The 22,447-nt window shown below is 38.9% G+C and overlaps 1 protein-coding gene across 4 annotated transcripts in view; it reads right to left on the bottom strand.

The window, feature by feature from the left end:
* Window positions 1-22,447, bottom strand: part of EPHA3 (EPH receptor A3) — a 231,343-nt gene that overhangs the window by 196,024 nt on the left and 12,872 nt on the right. For all 4 annotated transcript variants that reach the window (XM_074597693.1, XM_074597664.1, XM_074597674.1 and 1 more), the window contains exon 2: window positions 16,521-16,585. Coding sequence is in view for 3 of the 4 variants with exons in the window: in XM_074597664.1 (XP_074453765.1) it covers window positions 16,521-16,585 (65 nt within the window). In the remaining variant the exon portion in view is untranslated. The remainder of the gene's footprint in view (window positions 1-16,520; window positions 16,586-22,447) is intronic.

The raw sequence follows: 22,447 nt of genomic DNA, 5'->3' as shown, positions 1-22,447 counted from the left end.
GCTATGAAATACGCTAGGGGGAGGAGTTTACAGACAAAAAAGGCTGCATACAGTATTAAAGGTATGTAACTTCACATTATCATGTTTTTCAACTACTTTATCAGGCAGAAGAGTCAGTACGTGTATGTCTATAAAGGTCTCTGCATTTGGGTGTCCTTCATAGAAAAAAAGACCCCAGAGAGCTTCTACTATATTCATAAAAGTGTAGGCAAAGAACTATAACAACTTTGCTTTATACTGTTATACTTTTGACGAGGACTCTGTATTCACTCTACCCATTAAGGTATCTGCTGAACCTTGGAAAACAGTAATTTTTTTAAAAAACATAATTCCCAGCAGCAAAAACAGTGTTTCAGAATGGCACAGGAGGTCTTACAGTTGCTAGTCATTTTTTAATTACTCTCTTCATTGAACAACGGAGAACAACAGACTCATAAATACAGAGCAATGCCAACTGTTTTAAAGCCATTGGTAAACTTTTAAAAACATTGAGTCTTAACATTAAAATTCAGAGCTGATGGTAATTTTTAATTTATCAACTAAATCAAATTTTATGTGTATGACACAAGGGCAGTTATGATTTGGGGCAGGCGTTACTCAAGAGGATCCAGCAACTGCTGCCTGCCTACCTTCTAGTCTCCCACTCCTACCCACCACCATTCCATTCTCACCCCACCGCTACTTTACAGGTCCAGCAAAAGGACTCAGCAACTAGACAGAGAGTAACACCCCAATGGCACAACATGAAACTGTCTACAGCTTCTGAGAGAATTACAGAGGGCTGCTATGGAAGGAGTCACTGCTCTGAGAGCAGCCCATTGCTCACTTTCACCTTTCAGGTGAATACTTAATCTGTAAGCCACGTGGTTCTCTCCCACTTTACAGCTTGCTCATACATAGCTATATATTTCAAAGATTACATCCTTCATTTTTCTTTTTTCTCCCTCTTCCTGAATTTCCTCTCTTTAGCTTTTCTTCTCCTTAGTTCCATCTCCTTCTGTGCAACGTTTGCTGTAAATGCCTATTGCATCATTATCTACTGTTTTCACCCATATCCCTGCTCTTTTCAGTGCACAAAATGTCAAATGTCACCAAAAAAGCCCTAATACTAAACCATTCCCACTGTCAGTTAGCCCAGTATGATCTTTCTTGCATTATTCTTGGTTTACACATTTTTAGAGATTTGTGGACATCAAAACAATGCTTTAATCTAATTTTGGTTTTATGCAAATTCCACGTTAATTAAATTATTCTGGGTTATTTCTAAGATTCTTCACTCTTTCTTTTTTTATTAGCCCATTCTCTCTCAGATAATACAATATGTCTTTATTACTTATTTTGACCTTTTGTCACTCTTACTTTATTATCATTTTAATATTGCCATTAACCATTCCATAACCTTTCCAGTTGCCTAGTATACTATATACATTGCTCACAACAGCCACCAGTGATTGCTTATTGCACTTCTGTATTCATTCTGTCTTCACAACAAAGGCATTTATAGTCATTTTGAACTAATGGTTTCTCTTCAGACATTTATTTCACCTCTGTCCTTTCCAGCCATGACTTTATCCCACTGAATGTCTGACACAAAATGTGGTACCAAAAATATAACAGTTTATATTCATTTCAATTAATCACATTTACAAAACACTACTCACATTTAGGATGACGGGGGGGGAAGTCTACATTAACTAGTCTCTTTGCATGTTCAGTGCAGGAGCATTATTTGCATGAAGCCATATTATACTCTTAGTTACAATGTAAATCCAACACAATTTGTATGTCTAAAATGGGTTCACAGGTAGGTTAACAACAACTTTAATACACTAGAGCTGGACCCTAGAGATCGGTCCAGCCTTCACTTTGTCCAGAGTGGCAGACTTGCTAGGATAAAAGGGATTCTGTCTCCTGCTAAGAACTAAGTTTAGGAAATTTATCAGTGTAACTCTTCAGACACCCTTTATGCTATTCTTCTGTTTTTCTACATAAACCTTTTCAACTATTCCACTTTGTTAAAAGCATTTGAATGAGAAGCAATTATGTCAGCTATGGTAAGGATTCTGATGTTCCTTGGTAGGAAGCAGAGACCACCTACCATCTTCTTGTCATCTGGCATACCTAAGATGAAAAGGTTTGCGTCATTTATATGTACTAAGAAGCAGTTGGTTACTTCCCACCCCCAACTCCAATATTTTACTCCCCTATCACTTTCTTCTATATTATTAATAACAGATAGTGAAGAAGGTGTTGTTCTTGCATAATTTTCAAATACTGTTAATACTCAATGCAATTTTTTACCAGCATGCAGAATCACATTTCAATGGAAAACAGTGAGCATGAACACACATCCCTAAGGTGCTTCTCTCAAACGCAGAATCACATGCTTGAGATTTTCTAAAGGATAACATTGACTTTCAAACACACACATATTTCTAAGGCTTTTAAAATTCTATCCACACATTATGGTTTTATGCAGTAAAACAGAAATGTACATCCTGTGTGTGGTCATACCTGTCACTTGACATTGCACCTTGCGTGTAACACTTTAGAAGCCCTCCAAATTCAAAGGAAACTTGCCAGAACAAGTAATTCCTACGCATGTGAGCACTAAGGAAGCCTGGCTTCATACAGATTTTTATCTGGTGCTCATGTGACTTTAGGCTTAGGGATGCAGAGCTTTATCTAAATTATTTTCCTGATTTGGACTTTTATAATGGTTGCCCTCCATGTAGATACTGCAATGGTTAATAACTACATCTTGAGTGGGGCTACTCAACAGAAGACTAAGTCCTTCTTAAATGAAATGTAGGAATTAAGGAATTAATGTACATTTGAGACCTATGCTGCCTGGTGCCCTCCAGTCAAATGTGGTTGAAATCAGATTGACAGTCTTCAAAAGTTATTAAGGATGGATGAAAAATAACAGAATTTATATCAGGATCACTAGAACCTATTTCCTTAATAGATCAAGTTAAACATGGCAGGTTTTGATTCTAATATTGTAACTGTGTAAATGGCCATTTTTTTATCAATTATACTTTATCATCATATTTAGTAATACAGCATACAGACACATGTATCAGTACACACATATGTTCCAGAGATGTGCACCAACACCACAGCTGAAGAACATCCTTTCACTGACAACGCATCTTACAGGATCTTTCAACCTTTGACAGAAGATCACCAAATCAACTCAAGAATGCTTGTATCCTAAAAGAATAGCTGAGGCATAAGGCAATACAAATGACATTCTTCCAGAATACCCAACTTTGAGAACACACACAGTTAATTCTGCACAATCCATAGAAGAAGACCTCTGCCCTGTTCCCATCCTACAGGGACTTCAGGAGCCTACAGGCGTGGCACTCAACTACATCCAGCAAAGTCCTCCCATACAATTGGTAGAATTTCACTGCACATAACAAGAGGAAACAACTGGACCAAAGCATTCACTGGCAAGACACACAGACAGGAAGATTGGCCTGTTCTTCCTGTAATGGTGAAGGAGGGAAATTTAACAGTGAAAAGATAAGTTGAATGGAACGCTATCACTCACGGTTCTATTTTATTTCCCCTCCCTCTTTTTTTTTTTTATAAAAACATTTTTATTTAAAAAAAAAAAAGAACAGAAATTATAAGCAGACCGTTTCTTGTCCATTTCCTAGGTCTTTCCTGGATGAGTACCTTTTGCTGAATTTGAACAGACAAATAAAAGAAAAAGAACTCGTAAAGTTTTTATTCAAAATCTCTGTTTTACAGAAGATTGCAAAAGAAAGATTTGAATCTGTGTATTTAGATAATTTTTTCTAAACAAGGCATAACCAAATAGAAAATAAACAGTGCACTAGTTACTAAATGAACTTGATTTCTAAATAAAACACATTGCAAGTGTCCATGCCAAAACTTGTTTACATTTGGTCACAGCACTGCCTTTAACTCAACTAGTAAACTAGGTTAAACAAACCTACATCACATTTGACCAGTGTTTGTAAATACCTCTAACATGCACCAGTTAAAATGCATATGGTTTTAAAAAGTTCACTTCCAAACATGTCAGAAACAATTAAATATATATTTCATATTTAACATAAAATACGATGGCAGACATAATTCTGCAAACTTTTGTACACCAGTCATTGCAAGAGTCCATGGGCATACCTTCAGTTCAGATACTTCCTTGCCCCACTGTTGAATTACGTTCATTTTTAAAAGGACATAAACACAGATTATATACTTAATACAGATTATAGACTTAAAAACAAATTGTATTACACTTTTATACCTTCTCTATGGAGACCTCCCATTCTTCAGATTAAAACACAACTCCCAGTCTGTTTTCTTGACTCAGTCCTCAAAGTCACCACATTTCAACCTACACAACACAAATTGCGGACCTTTCCTTTGTGTCTCTATTAATAGTGGTTTAATCAAGTAAGTTAGCTCTATGAGTTAAATGCTGCCCTCCACCTTCTAAATCAAGACATTGCACTAGTGCAGTCACACGCAACAACTGAATTTTCAAGATGTAGTATGCCACATATCTATTACCTTTCCTAAAATCTTAAAAACACCAACACTCAGCATTTGCTTTGTATTTCCAAAATGTTCTCCATTGTCTCAGTTTCTGCTTACATTTTATTTATCAATACCTTAAAATAAAATCACAAACTCTTCAGGAACTCAGAACGCTACAGTGTTCCTCATGCTACAGCATGAGACAGACAATGCATAGCCTTCTCTTAAAACACTATGTAAATTAAAGGTGTGACAGTACTGACATTCATTAAACAGTTTGTTCCAAGATTTGGGAACTGTCATCTGCCCATCCAATCCCATTCTCTGTGCTTTAAAGCCAATACCTCTGTTTAGTCACATGTGTACTTTGGAGATACCTCCAGTTAGTTCCTGAATAAAGAGTAATCATGCAGGAGCCCAGTGGTCCTGGCAAATCAGTCACATAGCACAGGGAAATTTTCCACCTAGGCTGCACATTCATTTTGTGCACTACTTTACTACCACTACCTGTCCTTCATCCACATAGTACTTTTCTACCAGCCTTATTAACGTTCACCCCTCTGGATGCTTTCGTTGTAAGAGGATGTTCTAATCTGAAAACCACTTACTTCTGAATACACGCTGCTGAATTACAGTGCCATCAGGAGAAGCACAGCTCAGCTTCTCCTCTAAAAATTTCTTCAGGCTAAAACACTTCTGCTTAAATGTGCTACAGTTCAAAAATTTATTACCAGGTTTCAGAGTAAAATTAAATTACTGTCATGGATATGTTCATATGTTTATTAATAAAGTGTCACAAAAATATTAGTGAAAGTTAAACAGGTAACACAAGGATATCACAGAACATAAACGCTCAAGTTCCAGTAGCAATGTTTGCTTTGCCAGGTTACACATCCCGTAAGTTTGATGGAATGTATTGCACATTATGTATCAAACTACATGTCCAGGAAGAAAATTAACTTCTGAAGTTCTGGTTGGAATTATAATTTTGCATTAATTGAAAAAGCAAGAATCCTGTTTGTTTAAACTTCTAGTAAATTTTTTACACAGAGGTTCATGAAGTCAGAATTTTGAACAGATGATAGGCACAAACATCACTGAACCAAGCTCTGCAGTATGAAGGAAGGAGTCAGTCACAGGGAAGGTAGAAGTTAGCCCAAGCTCTCTCCCTCCCACAGAAGCCAAAGGGTCCTGCCTCTCCTCTGGAACATGATAGTTGTTGTGGCATCTTTATTCCCTACTGTCACATGGGAAAGAACCTCCAAGTCTTCCAGATGGAAAGCAGCAGGAACAGCTCCAAACGCAGTTTAAATCCAGGCTGCTTTTTGCAGATTTCAATCTTGATTCTTCACTTGCCCTCACACCTGAAACCTCTCTCCCCACAGGCTTTGAGTGTTTACTGTCATTCTACCCAGAGTTCTCATCTTCAGTTCAGCTGCCATTACTTCCTCAGCCTTCTTTTTTGTGCCCTACTCACCCTCAGAAAATGTTTGCCTTTTTTTTCTAAAAAACAAAAACAAAACAAAAAAAAACAACCTATAAGAAAACACTCAAATCCAAAAAGCACTCATGCTACTGAATCTTAGACAAATAAAATCTCCCCTTCAGGCAGAAGCTTAAGATTTTTCACTGTCATGGAAAAGGCCTTGAAAACATTCCAATTGTAGACAAACATGTCTCCCATTATAAGTGTTTCTGGACAACAACCTAGTATAGGACCCAACTTCTCATTTTTACGAGCTGTGGAGAAGTAAGCCACACTATGCTGTTATCTTCTCTTTCCAAGAAATCTCAACTCCTCCAGAACCCCTTTAGCTTCTACTTGTCAAGACCCTGGGTGGTAAAAGGAACGCAAAATACAATGTTGCTTGTGAACTGTTTCTGGACTGAAACACTTGATCAGTTACATAGATTCTGCACCTACACTCCTACTTCATTCCCATTCTTGGATCTTTACTGCCATCCTAGTAGAGGTTTTCCACATGCTCATCCCCACCCCGTTAAAGAGGCTACTATGGTGATGAACACGACATGGTAACTTACAAGATTGCTCAATACCAAGACAGAGGACAAAAGCACTTGATGAGAGGAAGCAGGGCTTGTTCAGTTTTGTAGAAGAAAAATGCTAAGGAGCAACCTAAATGCAGACTGCAACAACTTGAAAGGGACTTAGCACAGCCAGACTGTACTCAGTAGCGGCAGATGGTGTAAGAAAACAGCCACAAACTGTGTCTTGAGAGATTCAGATTAGGTATGAGGCAGAATTCTGTCCACTAGAAGCCTGTGCAGCACTGAAACGGGCTGCCTAGAGAGACTGCGGTATCTCTATCCTCAGAGGTTTCCTAGACTCTGCTATCCAAAGCGGTAGGTGTTGACCTGATAAAATGTTAACAAAAGTTCTGCACTGAGCAGTAAGACTGGGTGGCACTTTTATGATTTCTCTGATAATCTGCATCTCTGAACCTGAGAAACATATCAGTATCAAACTTTAAAAAAGACTCCAAGTGAAAGTACATTCTGATTTATACCATCCTGCAGTCTGATCCATAACCAATACTAGCGTTATCTACTTCTTCCATCAGTCATAATTTTTGGGCAATGTCAGAATTTGAAATGAGTTAATTCACCACATTATTTTTTTTTTTGTCAACATCAATGAAGTCTAAGTAGGCACTAATTAAAGGATTGTTGGTCAAAATCTACCTACAATGTTCTAAGATGAACAATTGACAAATGATACAGAACCCGTAATTCCTAACATTCCCTAGCTTTTCTGTACAGAAAGCACTGCATGTGAATGCTGACATCCAATTTAGAAACTAAGCTCCAGCTGCCGTAAACAATAACTGTCCTGTAGATTTAAAAGATTCACTTTGTGTTTAGGTTTTATTTTGTTTAAAAACAAGAACATAGACAGCACAATCAATTTTTTTTTCCCTGGAGTCTAACTAAAATCAATTGTCAGCCCCTTGAGGAAGGATGGTGTTGACTGCCCCTACTTGTCTAATGCAACAGCATGCAAACCACATAGCAGCACAGCACTCATCCATACATACATGTGCTAACAGACAACTAGCAATCATTCTGTGTGTCTTAATTACCCTTTGGGGCCTCTGAAAACCCAACAGCTGGAAATAAAGTTCTAGTCTGAGAGACATCGAGGAATACGAGGGCAAACTAACACACAGATGCAAGGACCAAATGTCACAGAGTAGAACTCACAGATTTCATCACCATATTATGAATAAGATAGTATCTACACACAGTCCAAAGAGCCCTTAACCCCAGCCTATTCTTCATAGAGCCCAATCACTGATTAAAAGCAGAACACAAACATGAAGCATGCATTTCACCATAACACCTTCCGCTCCAAACCGAATCAAATCAAAGAAAAACAGAAATATCAGCAGCTTGTTACGTTCCGGAGCTGGACGGCATATCTAAAAGGAACCACAGCAGCTGCGTAAAACGACGTGGCAAGCCTAACCATGCAGGAGCCAAAAGGTGCCGGCCATTAGCCCAAGATCCCCCCCACCCTTGCCCGGGGTGCCGAATGCGGCTGGCAGGCACAGCCAGCGGCACAGCCCGCCTGAAGGAACAGCGCCACCTGCCGAGCCGCCCGCCACGCTCCCGGACATGCGGGGAGGCCGGGGCCGCTGGGCCGTTTCATTCGGGGCGAGTCGTGACAGCCGTGCCCCGCCGGCTGCACCCTTTCGCCGTTGAATACTGCTCCTGACACCAGGAGGGCCGTATCAGAAGCGCAAAGTACTAGCCCCCTTTAGCCTCCCCCTAAGGTTTTTAACCCTCCCCCGAGGCAGCCCGTGGCCTCCTGGCAAGGGCGGACACGCAGCGGACTCCCACCGCCGCCCGGCCGGGCGGTGAGAGGAAGGGTGAGGCGGGTCAGCCGCCCCGCTATACTCCTCTCCCTCCTTCAAACACCCACCTCCCGGACGGGCGCCGGGGCGTCTGGCTGAACCCACCGCCGGCGCCTTCGTCCCTGGGGAAACCTGCCGCCCGTGTCACGGCGGCCGCCAGGGTTGGCAATGGGCCCTGAACCCCGACGGGATGGCGCTGAGGGAGGAGGGGGAAGGCGCGTAACGGGCTTAACGGTCAGCCCTGCGCGGGGCGGCCGCTGCAACGGCCGCTGCTCGCGCAGCCGTTTGGGCGTTAACGGCCCACAGGCTCTGACAGGAAGGGAGGAAGCGAAGGAGCTCCCAGTTGTCCCCCGGCCCTCCTGGCTGCTCCTCACCTGCCCCCGTCCGCAGCCCCGCCGGCGCGGCAGGGAAGGGAAAGCGCGGGGCCCGGCCGGCAGGGCAGCAACCCCCGCACCTCCCGACTCGCCCCGGTCACCCTCCGAGGAGCGCAGGCTGCTTCTCCCCGCCGCTGCTTCCTCCCGTTTTGGAAAGGCTGACAAGGACTTCTCTCACTCTGGAGAAGTTAAACTCTACGAAATTAGGAAATTAATTAACAGCATCCTCACGGTGTTTTCACAAACAACTGTGAAAGGCTGGCGGGGGGGAGCAACACGAGGGTCTCCTGCCTATAAACTTCTGCATTCTCAGTCTTGCTATTTCAGCGCTGTTTCAGGGCAATTATATGCCTACTTTCCAATACCTTTTAAAAAAAGAACAATCGAAATTGTAGAAAAATACTATTTACAGTATTCTATCATTTCACACTGAATACTTTCAGAAATCTGGAAAAAAAAAAAAAGAATATATATGCAGAATAAATTACCTACCAAAACTATTTAGACCATAAAAAAAATAATGCAGAACCACAGCAAAGCTACCAGGCAAAAACGTTTATGAGCATTTTTAACTGGAGACTGTAGTTACTCTTCTTGTGGTCTTGATGCTATAAAAATAGTCCTAAAACCGAGTGTGGTGTGCCCCTGTGATAAATAATGTTGCATTTCACAACAGTTGCTGTATTTACTTTGTTCTATTCTGGTTTATGCAAATAAATTCAGCACAAAAGAAAATGAATAAAATTATAAATAAGCCTGTCTTTACAAAGGGAGAAATATCTCATGGTGATCAGGCCATTTGAGAGAACTTCTCACAAACGGCCTGCGTTTACACTGACAGGGCTGACAGAAAGAAAATTCTGCCCATGAGGAGAATGATGTCGTTTGTAAGCTTTGAAAGTTAAAAAGAAAAATTGGAAGCTGAAGTATCTGCAATTCCAACTCTAAATAAGATCTTTATTTAACTCTTGGAATAAAAGCCAAAACTTGCTGCTTTTTTTTTTTTTTTTTTTTAATTTGAAACCACAGAAAACCGATACCCAACCTTCAGCAACCTATTACCAGTGAGTAAAATGACTGATGAGGCTAATGAAATATGGAGGGGTTTTCCATATTTTTTCTTTATAAAAACTGGTACAAGGACACTGCACATATTGTACATTTAGCTTTTTGTTGTTGTTCCATTTTTTTTTAAATAGAAATCTCAGAATTTGAAGTAACACAGTAAAAATGCTAGTTTCAAAAAGAAAGGGGGGAAAAAAGGTATTGTGCCTCTGTTAATGATGATCATGGAATAGAAATTAGCGCACTTTTTGCTTTATGTCAAGTTAAAAAGCTGTTTTTAAAATGTACCAAAACACAGTACTGTTACAATCATACTGATTTTTTTCAAATGAATGCAATACAGACTACAATTATCAAAACAACACATATAAAGAATATCACAGTGCTCCACATTTTAAAGAGGCAATTCTTTCTGGTAACAATTCATAACAAGAGACAGGCATAAATATAATTCTGAAGTAATACGCATTATCTCAATTTTTTTTCAAAACATTTCCCTCATTTGTTTAGTCAACTCCACCTAATTTTTTTTATTTAAACTTCCATTTTAAATGCATGCTTAATGCAAGCAGCTGAAGACAGTGCACAGATGAAACAAAAGTCAAAGCCAGCTAAAGAGCACCAAAAGTACATTCTACCCTTGACTACTCGCATACTGCTTCTGAAGACACCCACGAAACTTTCATATTATATTCAGAAAGCAGTACTAAACAACGATGTCATCAGTTTAACAATATTCACATAATTAAAACAGTCATCTGGCATATCTCATAGCTTTATATTGCTAAAAGTAATACCTATCAGAAAGGGTACACTACAAGTTTTTGGGGTTTTTTTGTCATGTTCAGATTTCATGTAAAAGCAGCTCCCAGAGATAACCCACCACTGTTCAAGGCACTGAGTGTGAATGAAGAGATTTTCATTTCTCCAAAGCAAAATCACTCACTTTACAGTAATAAAAATAAATTCAAATAGTTTTATTCTAATAGGAAGAAACCAAAAAGTCTAAAAAATGAGAAATAGAATATGCTTCATTACAGAAAATTGGAGGTGAAGGGAAGAACTTAGTAAAACTACAGTAGAAGCATTTTTATTTTTTAATACTCTCACTTTAATTATTTAGAAAAAAGGAGAATAAAATGAAATAAATGTACTTTAAGTACACCCCAAAAACAAGTACCTTAGTGAAAAAAAAGAAGAGTATATTAACAAAAAAATTACTTTCTCAATCAGCCATTCAGTGTAAGACGAAACAAAGTCTATGATTCACAAAAGCAGAATCCCAAGTGGTTTGTTTGACTTTCAATCGCCAAAATAGTCTACTTGCATTTCAGACCTGATACACAAGACGTGAAAGGCAGGGAGACAGTTGGAAATACAAAAACTTGTAAGGAGACAGAGCTCAGGCAAAACATAGATAAATCTTGGTTTTAACAGAATGCATTGTTTTAAGTAGTACTAAGGAAATTCCACTGCTAACGAATAGGAAAAAGAAAGTGTATAATAGTATAACATGCCTGTTTTCATTTTGGAAAAAGTACTAAACTTTTGATTTTACAAAGACATCTTTCAGTTTCAATCTTTTGTCTCACGCCAATTGTTTGATATTATTTGTTTTACTTTGAAACTCATTTTCACAACCACCTGGAGATTTTGGTAATACTCCCCACTTCAAATACAGTATCAGAAGTTGACAAGCTAAGTTTGCTGTCTCAGAGAAAAAATGAATACAGACCAAGGTGTCAGTTGGTACCAAAAGAAAACTGAAATTAGGTTGTTTCATAAATTTTTGTATTTGTTGGCCAGTTTCAAGTTTTTTGGACAACTCAGCTGTCCTAAGATTCTGCAGTGGTGTGAAACTCGGACACACATGTAAGGAAGAGAAACTCTCTGTGTGCCCAGCTGAGGGGAAGGCTGAAGCGCAACACCAGAAAACCCACCGGCATTCGGGACCTACTGCAAAAAAAAAAAAAAACAACCTTCAATCACAGGACGCAATTAACCGCAAGACACAAAGCTGCAGGAAAACAAACCTCATTATTTCCACCCCTCATGGAAGTACTTACGAATCTTGAAAATGTCTTTCATATAAACAGATAAACCTTCTGTTCACAGTGGCCTGAATAACTGATTCTTCAATGCAGCTTATTTGAATGCACCTTAATCACAGGCAAAAATCTAACTCCGCACAAGTTCTCCTCTACCTTCACACAGTCACAAGGGATATCCAAACGCTTATCCAGTCAGCCTTCTTCAGTTACTGTGTCCACGATATCCCACAAAAAAAGGCCAAAAAGTTTTTACAGTGCCACACATTAGCCAACTATTTAAAATCAGAACAAATGCAGCCTGGGAGACTGCCACTGTCTAAGCACTGGTAGGCAGTAATACAGTCTAATGTGACAAACTGCTTTCAGGCTTTTGAAATATAAGAAAGGAGGTATTTTCCTCATTTTCGCTTGGATTCTAACCCAATTTTCGTTGATGGAAAAACTATTAATCTATCACACATGCTCTAGCCTTCCTAGCTCAACACAAACTATTACAGAAGCAGAGAATGTTATCCTGCTGTCCTCTAATACTTACAAACCAGCTTCCATTACTGAGATGATCAGCTTGTTTTGCCCAAATGATCACGAGAGAGACCACTAAGAAAAAGCAAAGTTATTCACACCAGATTTTCAAAGCTCTTCAGTGTACAGTCAGCAGCTGAAGTCTATGCCCAAAAGTTTAAGGTACTGAGCACAGCCAGCTCTCAAAGAAGTCAGATGGTTCTGAAGAAACTCAAGGATCTAGAAAACTGTCATGATCAAAGACAGTATCTTTATTTCCCAACCAGTCTTTTAAAGTTTTGCCCACAATTAACTAACTTCGGTCACGTACAGAACAGTTGGGGTTGGGTTTTTTGTTTGTTTTGGGTTTGTTTGGGGTTTTTTTGGTTTTTTGTTGTTTTTTTTTTTTTTACAGTTATCTATTACATGACAATAATAAATGCCAGAGCATTCTTTTCTTTAGCTACAAGCAAAACGAGATAACCATGATTTCTCTTTTACTTTTGTATTGACTACATTAAAAAAAAAGTGCCTAAAAATTTCAAGTCCATAAATACGAGTAATAAACATGTAAAGATCAAGTCACAAGTTGGGCGACTGCTGAACGATGTACTGTGATTATGTCACAAATTTTTTTTTTTTCCAAACTTCCCAAAGAACACGGAGCTAGAGTCAAATTAGAAACATCTTTCTTATTAAAAAAAATTATGCTGAAACCAATACAACTACTCGCATGAATATGCAGAGGGGGATTTAGACTGTACTCTTTTTGTCCTGTATGAATTATCCATCACATTTCTATTGTATATTATTAAAGTGACTTGCTTTTTTATCCTCCCAACCCCCACATCTGTGCTGCTGTAATTTACGTGAATTGCAGTTAATGATCACTTGCGTTATGCTTAATCAGCATATCAATAATATACTCTGCACAGACTAAGTAGCTCTTCTTTCTTTCCCCTTTAATGAAACCTATAGAAATGGAACTGGTATTTGACTGATTGGCATTACAAAAAGGTTGCCTAGGCAGGTGCTGGAGATGGTAGTACAGGATACAGGCCTTGTGGCTGCTGCCAATCATGCTCAAGCATCAGCAAAGCCCACTATTATATTTTTTAATTCCGTTGCCTTGCTATCTGGAGGGGCTGATGCTTTGTACTTAAGGGATTTTAATGAGCTTGACCAGATCGGTGTTACTGACGCCAAGACTGTGGCTGTGTGGGATGGTTCAAGGAGAGATCACATTCTTGCAGGGTGATATTATTAACCGTGGTCTAAAACACTGCCATTAGTGTGTTCTTATACAAGACACAGAAATCTTTGAATACAAATGAGCTATAAATCTTAACCTGAATATTCAGGAATTTCTAGAAAGCTATTATTATATATGCCCAAGTCAAGACAGACTTAAATGAATAAAGAACCACCACTGAACGCTGAAAATGACAACCAGTCAATTTTGGTCGTTTTGCCAGAAATCAGTCAATACCATCTATCGATAAGATAAAATTATTAACCTAGTAAGAGGTTTATTAAACACTTTGGCTAAATTATTTTTTAAAATTCTGTAAGTCACCAGCCTCAGTATACTGACATTTATGGCTTCAGATGAGAACACTGCTGCATGCTGGAGAAGAACTGGCACAACACCAATATTCTCATTTGTGAATCACAGCCTCAAGTGTAGCTCTATTAGCTTTACCTTGTAAATCACCACTATGCTATTAGCAATCTTTCATTGTGATGTGACATCTTTATTATAATGTTTTTCCACTAAAGTTTAAGTTCATATTTTAGTTAGCTCAGAGACAGATGCAGCCATATTTACCAGGTTTAATTAATTGACTATAAATAAAGGGCTGTAAAAAGAAGGCATCTCTTTCACATGATGTTCAAGTTGACAGCATTTTACAGCAAAATACCAATTCAGATAGGATAGATGTTACTATTTCTATACTTTATATCCATGTTTCAATACGTAAGCCTCAGCTCTCTTACAAAAACACTCACAGTACATGATCTACATTACTGTGCGATTTTTGACTAAAAATTTCATTAACTTGTAAGAACATCAGTACAATTCCATGATTTACTTTGGCTTTGATATCCGTGGATAGTACATTAAATAGGAACAGCACACACAGACACACACAAACAAGTTGTGCTGGATTTACCTGATAAAAACTTGCAGAAGCAAATAAAACATCTTTGAGGAATCTAGGGGCCCTTTTTGGTGGGGTAATATAGCATATCTGTTTTTCTTATAGCCCCCAAGATACCCTGTATCTCTCCCTACCAACTGCTTTAGGCATCCAAGGGAAGAGAGGCACAGCTGCAGGGAGTAGAGCAGTAGATCTGCACAGCTGCAAGGAGATGAACAGAGCAGAAGAGTAAAGGAGAGGAGGACAGGGCAGCTGGGAAGAGAAACAAGAAGGAAAAAAAAAGGCTTAAGAAAAAAAAATGCAAGTGGAGGCAAAAAAAAAAAATGATGAGCTAGAAATTGCTGGAGAGTTCCCTCTTGGACATCCTGTTTATAGAGGTTTCTTATTGGGAAAAGTCAGCAGGAACAGCCACTAGAAAGAAACATGAACCCTCTTCCCACTTCTTCCCCATGAGAATGGAACAATTTGTTCAGAGACACAGACAGAGATCCACATATAAACTCAAAAAATAAACCAAGCCTTAATCCTCAAATACTGCTAAACACCTGCATAACACTTAATATCAAAAAGGCACTCCTTAAATATTAACAACTGAATCCCATAAGGCAGAGATGCAAAAGTACTCCTACCATTAATCTCTGCAGAAAGTGATAAAGGCAAGTAACAGCTTGCCCAATGCTGCAGAAGAATCAAAAAGAGGATGTTCATGATCTTACAAACAAACCAATGAGCAAATACCCTGCCAACACCAAGAATTCAAAATGCAGTTGGTTTGGGAAAAGGACAATGGTTGGACTCTTAGCTAGCCACTCCTCGCCCTTACCAAGACTAGAGACAATGATTTAGAAGTGGCAGTACTCTCTGGCAGAGGTTTACTCTCAGGGTGAAAGACACAGGCAGACTGAGCTACATGAAAGCTTCTAGGAGTTGTCATCCTAAAGGTAGAAAACCAAAATATGACTGCCACAGAGGAAGGAAACAAAGCACCATGACGGCCGGCACAAGTGACAGGACCGCAATAGAGGAGCTACAGGTCTCCAAGTGCCTTTTTTCAGCAAAGACTTGATGGCCAGCCTTCTCTGCAGGCGAGGGAAGCTCCAGACGCCACAGCTTCAGCCTGCCAAGTGTTGCGTTTTGTTTTGTTTGGAAGACACAATGAAGGAATACAAGAGTCTGCTTGCATACCTGTGCTATGCAATGTAGAAAGATTGTTCCTGCACACACACACATATACATTCCGCAGACACAAGAAGCTGGAGAGTGACCAGATATCAGCACCACTGGATGGCTATGTGCTGATATTAAGTCATCAAAAATTTTAAAAAGAGACATGTGGCATATACTATTAAAAATTATGGAGTTAACAAGTTCAAAAACCCAGGTGCTCTAAGACTGCACTTTTCCTTCTCCAAATAGTACTCCTAGTTTCATTAGATCTGGATACAAGGTAAATAAAATAAACCCAAAAGCTCAACAACATTATTTAGATAGTTCTTTAATAACATTTTAACTTATAAGTAACCGTACTTGAAGAATTCATCACAAAAGTTATCAAATAAGTACTTACATCACCCGCTTATGTCCACACATTTCCCATCTTCCGCTATTTCCATCTGAACAAATGACCAAGTAATACCACGAAACAGTCCCATGATATCTTTTTGAAATACACACTGCGATAGAAGGAGGAACAAGTACCTAAAGACAATCTTTTTTTGCTCAATGCACATCTTGCTTTCGTTTTATCCAATAAGAGTGAGCTCTTCCTAGGGATTACATGCAGTGTGATGTATGTTCTAAAGAGAAGGCACCATATCTGTATAAGCCATATATGGCAAGTTTAGAACAGACTATTTTTGAAGCTCCAAAGAACCAGCGGTATTGCACAGTGTCCTCTGAAGAGGAAACAATGGTTAAATAGCACATCAGTCTGTAGCAGCACTTTTCCATTTCACAGTCTAGTGCACTCACCCCATGTGATGGGTAGGAGATCCATCCCAGCTCCCCTTGAATTGTTTTTGAATCCAGCAGATTAACTACAAAAGAAGACAAAATGAAGAGGAATGAGTTTCGTTTGCCTCCGTCCAGTTAACCTCAGTTACCCGTACCAAGAGACATGTTTATTTGGGGACCTTGTGAGCAGTTGATTTGTTCAGGTGGCCTGGCAGTTAGCTACAAAGAAGAAAAAAGACAGACAAATGAAAAGGATCGTCTTGTTTATCTTAAAACATGGTATGAACAGCAGACGGGGGAACTTTTCAAAACAAAAAAAGTGACAAAAAACAAACAATGGATCGCCCGGCCAAATTAATTACAGCAGGGGGTGGGAACAGAGCGCTTCTATCAGCTGCACAAACTACAGCATTTTCCCCTTGGATGCCTGAAATTTGGGTCACTGCATCTAACTACATAGGTGAGAGCTGAATATTTTAATCATTATTTGATTAAAGGTCTGTATTTGGCATATATAATTTTCTCAGAATACAGGAATAAATAATGAATGCTGATTAAAGTCTTTCCTGCAGTTCTTTCTTCCTTCTGATCTAATTTGTTCTCAAATTGTCTTGCAGTACTGAAGTGTTTTTCTAAATGTCATGTGTAACACATTAGACACAAAAGTAATTATTTACAATGTTACAAGTTCAGACAAACCTACTTTTAAAGAGGGCCATCAATTCATTGCTAATCTTGCTGTTATTTTTTTTTGAGGCATGCAACATTTTTCAGAGTAAGAAAGATTTTATTTGTAAACAGTCTGATACAGACATTTTCCAGTCAATCAAATCAGTGTTTTTATACCCATTTTGAAACATGACAGATAATTAAAATAAGTAAATGCAAATTAAAGGATAGTCACCTTTGGTGTTTACTTTTTTTTTTTTTTTTTTTTTTTTTTTTTTTACAAGCACAAAACTAAATTCTGTTCCTTATCCTGGCCTTATAGTCTCCAAGAGCTTAATCGCACAGCTCCCCAACTGACCATTTCTTTATTAACATGAAGCAGAATAGCCGAATTGATACGAAGTATCATACAAAAAAATAGCCTCTATATAAATACACACCAATGAACTATTACATACACAACATGACAATGCTGTTCGCAAGTGCACCAATCTGTGCAACTTCAATATTTATTACCTGCCATTTGGGCTTACTTCCATTGTCCATCACTGCCCCCCCCCATTTTTTTTTTTTTTCCTTCAATATGGAAATTATTGACAATGAGAAAAGAAATAAATCATAACATATGCAAGGGAATTTTAACACCTGAAAATGATGGATCTATTAGAGGTGGCTACCATAGCACTCTGAGCAGCTTCAGCTTCTATTTGTAAGCCTGAAGGGTTGTCACTGCTCCCAGAACCAGACAGTCTGGGTATTAGTGCTCAGAGAAAATAAAAGAATAAAACTAGGAAGGGAAAGAATGAGGGAAATTATCTATGAATCTGCTAAATTAAGATATTTGTATTATTTCATCATGCTCCTTTTAATTGCTGTTTAATTTCGGACACCACTTTGAAAAAGAGAGCAAGGAAGGCATTATTTTTCCTGGTTTTGGGATGTACAGGAAGAGACACTGTAGGGAAAACCAGGTGTACAGTATTAGAAATAAGACCATGTTATAAACAACCATAAATACACACATATACATAAATATGTTTATCAACATTTGTGTGCACACACATTTGTGTTGTGTATGTGTACATATGCAGTGATATATTACTGTGAGTGAGCTGCTCTGCCATGTATATGAATAAAAGTGTTTCCCCCTGCAGTTACACACCCCTTTAAAAGAAAACAGTATTTTGAGATTTTACCTACATCAATAAACAAAAAATCATTCCTAATCTCACAGACAGAACATAATCCAATATTATGTATTTCTTAGCTCTGAATTTATCAATAATTAAATTTTCCATCACCTACACAAAGAAAAACCAGTCAGTCCTTTATTGAGTGCACAGGGCCCTAGGTAGACTATTCTGAAGCAAGGTTTGCATCTATAAAAAGGAAACACTAACAAAAATTCAAAAGGAAAAAGTGCACTTCTTGCTTTTGTGACTACAAATTCCCACAGATTATGGATCTCCTGGGATAAGACAGATATGTTTGTTGTGCGTCTGCAATACATAGTGGTGAAGGAAGTATGACTTCTGAGGTAAATTACTTGGCAAAAAGTTGCTAGGGCAAATCACTCAGGAGTAGACTTAAGTAATATATTTATTCTTTAAGAATGAGCTTCTTGAAAACATGATTGTAGCCACTCTGAAATCTATGAATTCAGTCCAAATTCATCAGCCTCATCTGGAAAAAATAAAGAGGCGACAGACTCACAACCTAGTGACAACTTCCCTCTCTGGACCTGCCAAGCAGCCTAGCAGCTTGAGCATGCCCTCGAGGTGCAGAAGATCAGAATTCGGCATCACTGTCCATATCTCTCTATGCCACCTCCAGCAGGCAACTGCCCACTGCCTGCCTATCCCTAAGAGCAGGGTTACCAGGTTACCTGGGGCTCCTGCAGGAAGCACCCACAGACATTACGATAGGGTCACGGCAGGCAATTAAATCTTCAGTGCAAGACACGTGCCCCACGACAGATAGATGCCTCAGCCATGGGGCAACTTCTGTTGCAATACATCGGGATCAAATCTGCAAAACGACTGTTTTTTCCAGCCTCTCTCCTACATTCCACCTTCCTTATCTTCCTCATCTCCTTCAAACTGGCACCACAAGGGACACTATTTTTCCATGCTCATATATGTTTCACTACATTTCACAAATCCTTAGAACAGCGGTTTTCACACTGAGTACAGTGGGCTTCTAGTTCAGATGCAAGTCAGAGAATGCAAGTAGGTACCTAAAAAGAGTGGTATGAATGCTTCCATTACTGACAAAAAAAAAAAAAAAAAAAAAAAAATCAAAGCAAAGCTACGTTCCAGGCCTGTGACTTTATTAATACGTAGTTTTGTGTAAACATATTTAGATGCTTTCATACTGCACAATCTTCCATTTCCTCCATTTCCCTTTGTGCAAGAAGGAACAAAGCTTGCCATGTCAAGTAACTATTTAATATCTAGCAGAATAAGATCAGAAAACGTTAAGTTCCTTCACCTACCTAGACACATGGTCTTCAGTGATTATAAAGACCACTTGTTCTTTTTTTTTTTTATTTTTTTTTTTGTGACATGTCAAGAAATAAAAGACCAGGAGAGGCGAAAAAATACCACAAGAAAGAAAACATAATTATACTGACCCCGTAGATAACTGTCACTTTGCCCGGATGTCTTTATAATTTGCCTAGTAAAAATTATATTACAGGCAAGCAGAAACACAGAGACTGTCTGAGTGCTGAAATTGTTTAGAATCCAACTGATTTACATACAATGTTATTAAAAAATTTGGAAAAAAAATACTTTTCACCAAAAGTGTACTGTTCTTTAACAGTATCCAAAACTCAAAACATATTTTCTTTCAGGTAGTCACCTGAAAAAAACACCTCCGTCTCCCTGAAAAAAGCTTCTCTGACACTCACTTTTCCTGTGACTTCAATAGAGAGTTGTACACCTTGATAGAGAGCAGACAATTAATACAAAACTTACGTAGTCCCTAGACAAAAATGATAGGGAAGGGCAGTGTTACAATTTGTCATCATATGTCCTACCATTACATATTAATCTGGAAATTGAAGGAGAAAAATAGCATTTCCCTACACTAAGACTGAAGAAATAGATAATGAGTGGATTAGATGTTCATTGTCTGGGGTTTTTTTATTATTTTTTTTTTTGCATAGATTTGTAGGGTTAGGTAAAGAGTGAAAAAGTAAAACTCTACACAAGCACTTGATTGGTACAATGACTCATTTCAATTTCTTTCAACCCTGATATATCCTCTAGCGTAAGAAAATTGTGCAACACAGTTCACAAAACTGACCTGACCAATCCATGAAGTGTATCATGAAGATACATTCAGTCAGATCATCATCATCAGGAATCTATCAGTGTGACTCACATTTTTCCATATACAATTAAAGTTAAATGAAAGCCGATGTTTCGGATGGATTTACCAGATGAAAGAGGGAACTGGAGAGAAGAGTTCAAACCTCTCTTGTGTCACTGTCCAGTGCAAGCTCCAGAAACACCAGCATGAAGGGAATTATACAACTTAAGAAAGGACAACAACAAAATAAGAGGTCAAGCTACTTTGTGGAGCAATACATTTTCATTGTTGCAAGTGTAACAACCAGGTATCCCAGAGCAACTGGCCCAGTGTAGAGCACAGCTATGCAAGCAACCGTAACTGCAGGTCAGGTATGGTCCTAACTCCGGAGACTGACTACCCACAACTCTCATGTTCTTAAATGGGGTATTCGGGGATAGAAGAGGACGGATTGGCGTATTATGTCCCAAAAATAAAGCTAATGACTCTTCCTCCTTCCCATTACTGCTTTCCAGAAGACAGTGAAGAGGTAGTTTTACAACTCAAGCCACATGAGAGAGAATCAGGATTTCCAGGGTCTTTCTGAAGCTTAAGCATTTCTCACACAACTCGTTTACTCTCCTTTTATTTCCTCCTCCTGCAAAACTGTGTGAGTATCATTCTGCTAGCTCTTACAGAAAGCGCAGAGGTTGACCAGCCAGTTACTAAGAGTAACAAACTCGCTGAACAGTTTTGTTGCTATTGACAAATCTTTCCTACAGAATGCCTTGAAAAGGATCACTGGTTAGGCTAAGGAGACAGAGAGGAGTTCTCATAAAACAAGTTTAAATAAATAAAATGCTGTCTAATAATTTTGGTGTCCTGCATTGGTTCTCATAGTGTAATTAACTCTCTTTAAAACTAGTGGAGAATTTACTGGTATTAAAATACCACACAAATTGAGAAACCACCACTTCTGGCCCTGAAAATCAGTGACTTGGTCTTTCCATACCACAGCCTTGCCCGCCGTACTGTACACTGCAGCTATTTCTGCCAAGTGTCAGCATACCAGCAAAACGCCGATTAAAAACATGTTCTCTTTTTAGAAGCAGTCTCCTGCCCAACTCTTCTGGCCTTCCCCATTCACAGCTGCAAGACAAAGCATTATTAGTTCCCTCACTACGCATTTCTGCCCCGGGGCTAAAGATGAATCTCTTTCCAGCAACTGGAGCGGGGAGGTGGATGTGAAATGCAAAGCTTGCTCGCTCTCCTGTTCGTGGCATCAGGCAGAAGACCAATGAAGGCTCGGGCTGAATTTGACACATGGGCCTGCTCATGCTACCAGAGACTGCTTCCAGTTTGGGAGCCATGGCAGAGGGCCTGCTGCAAGGCTCGCTAACAGCAGGTTTCATCAGGAGTAATGTCAGTGAAAGAGAGAGAACTGTAAGACTAACAAGATACCTGAATACAGACTGAAAGCAGCAGCATTTCCAGAAACACGTGGAGCAGCGACTGCTACAATGAACTGAACACAGTATAAATACCTCCCCCAGTAAAAAGTAAACAAACAGATGTTGTACCAGGTAGAACCACCCCAAGATCCTCTCACTGCCTAAGAAACAGAGAGGAAAGCCTGCTAGGAGGCAACGTGCAGTATCTAAATAAGAACCTACAAACAACTTCACCACCAGGAAGCACTTCCAAATCATATTCTTTACAAAGCAAATAAAAAGCAATAGCCAATGAAGTAACATATATAAAATATTTTTTTCCTTCAACTAATTAACATTTCCAATTAAAAGTTAAAAAAAAAAACCCAAAGAACAAGAAACCACCACGTTTTTGTCTTTTCCTGTTTGGCATCAAACCGCCAGTTTAGAAATACGCTAGTTACTTATTAAAAAAATGCCAACAAATGGGGAAAATTAAATTTGCTATGCAACCAAAAAAAAAAAAAAATGGTGAATGCCCATAATTGAAAC

This window comes from Larus michahellis, chromosome 1 (assembly GCF_964199755.1).
Source record: "Larus michahellis chromosome 1, bLarMic1.1, whole genome shotgun sequence".
Classification (NCBI taxonomy): Eukaryota; Metazoa; Chordata; class Aves; order Charadriiformes; family Laridae; genus Larus; species Larus michahellis.
The sequence above is the reverse complement of the archived record's forward strand: the minus strand, read 5'-3'. Positions and strand labels throughout refer to the sequence as shown.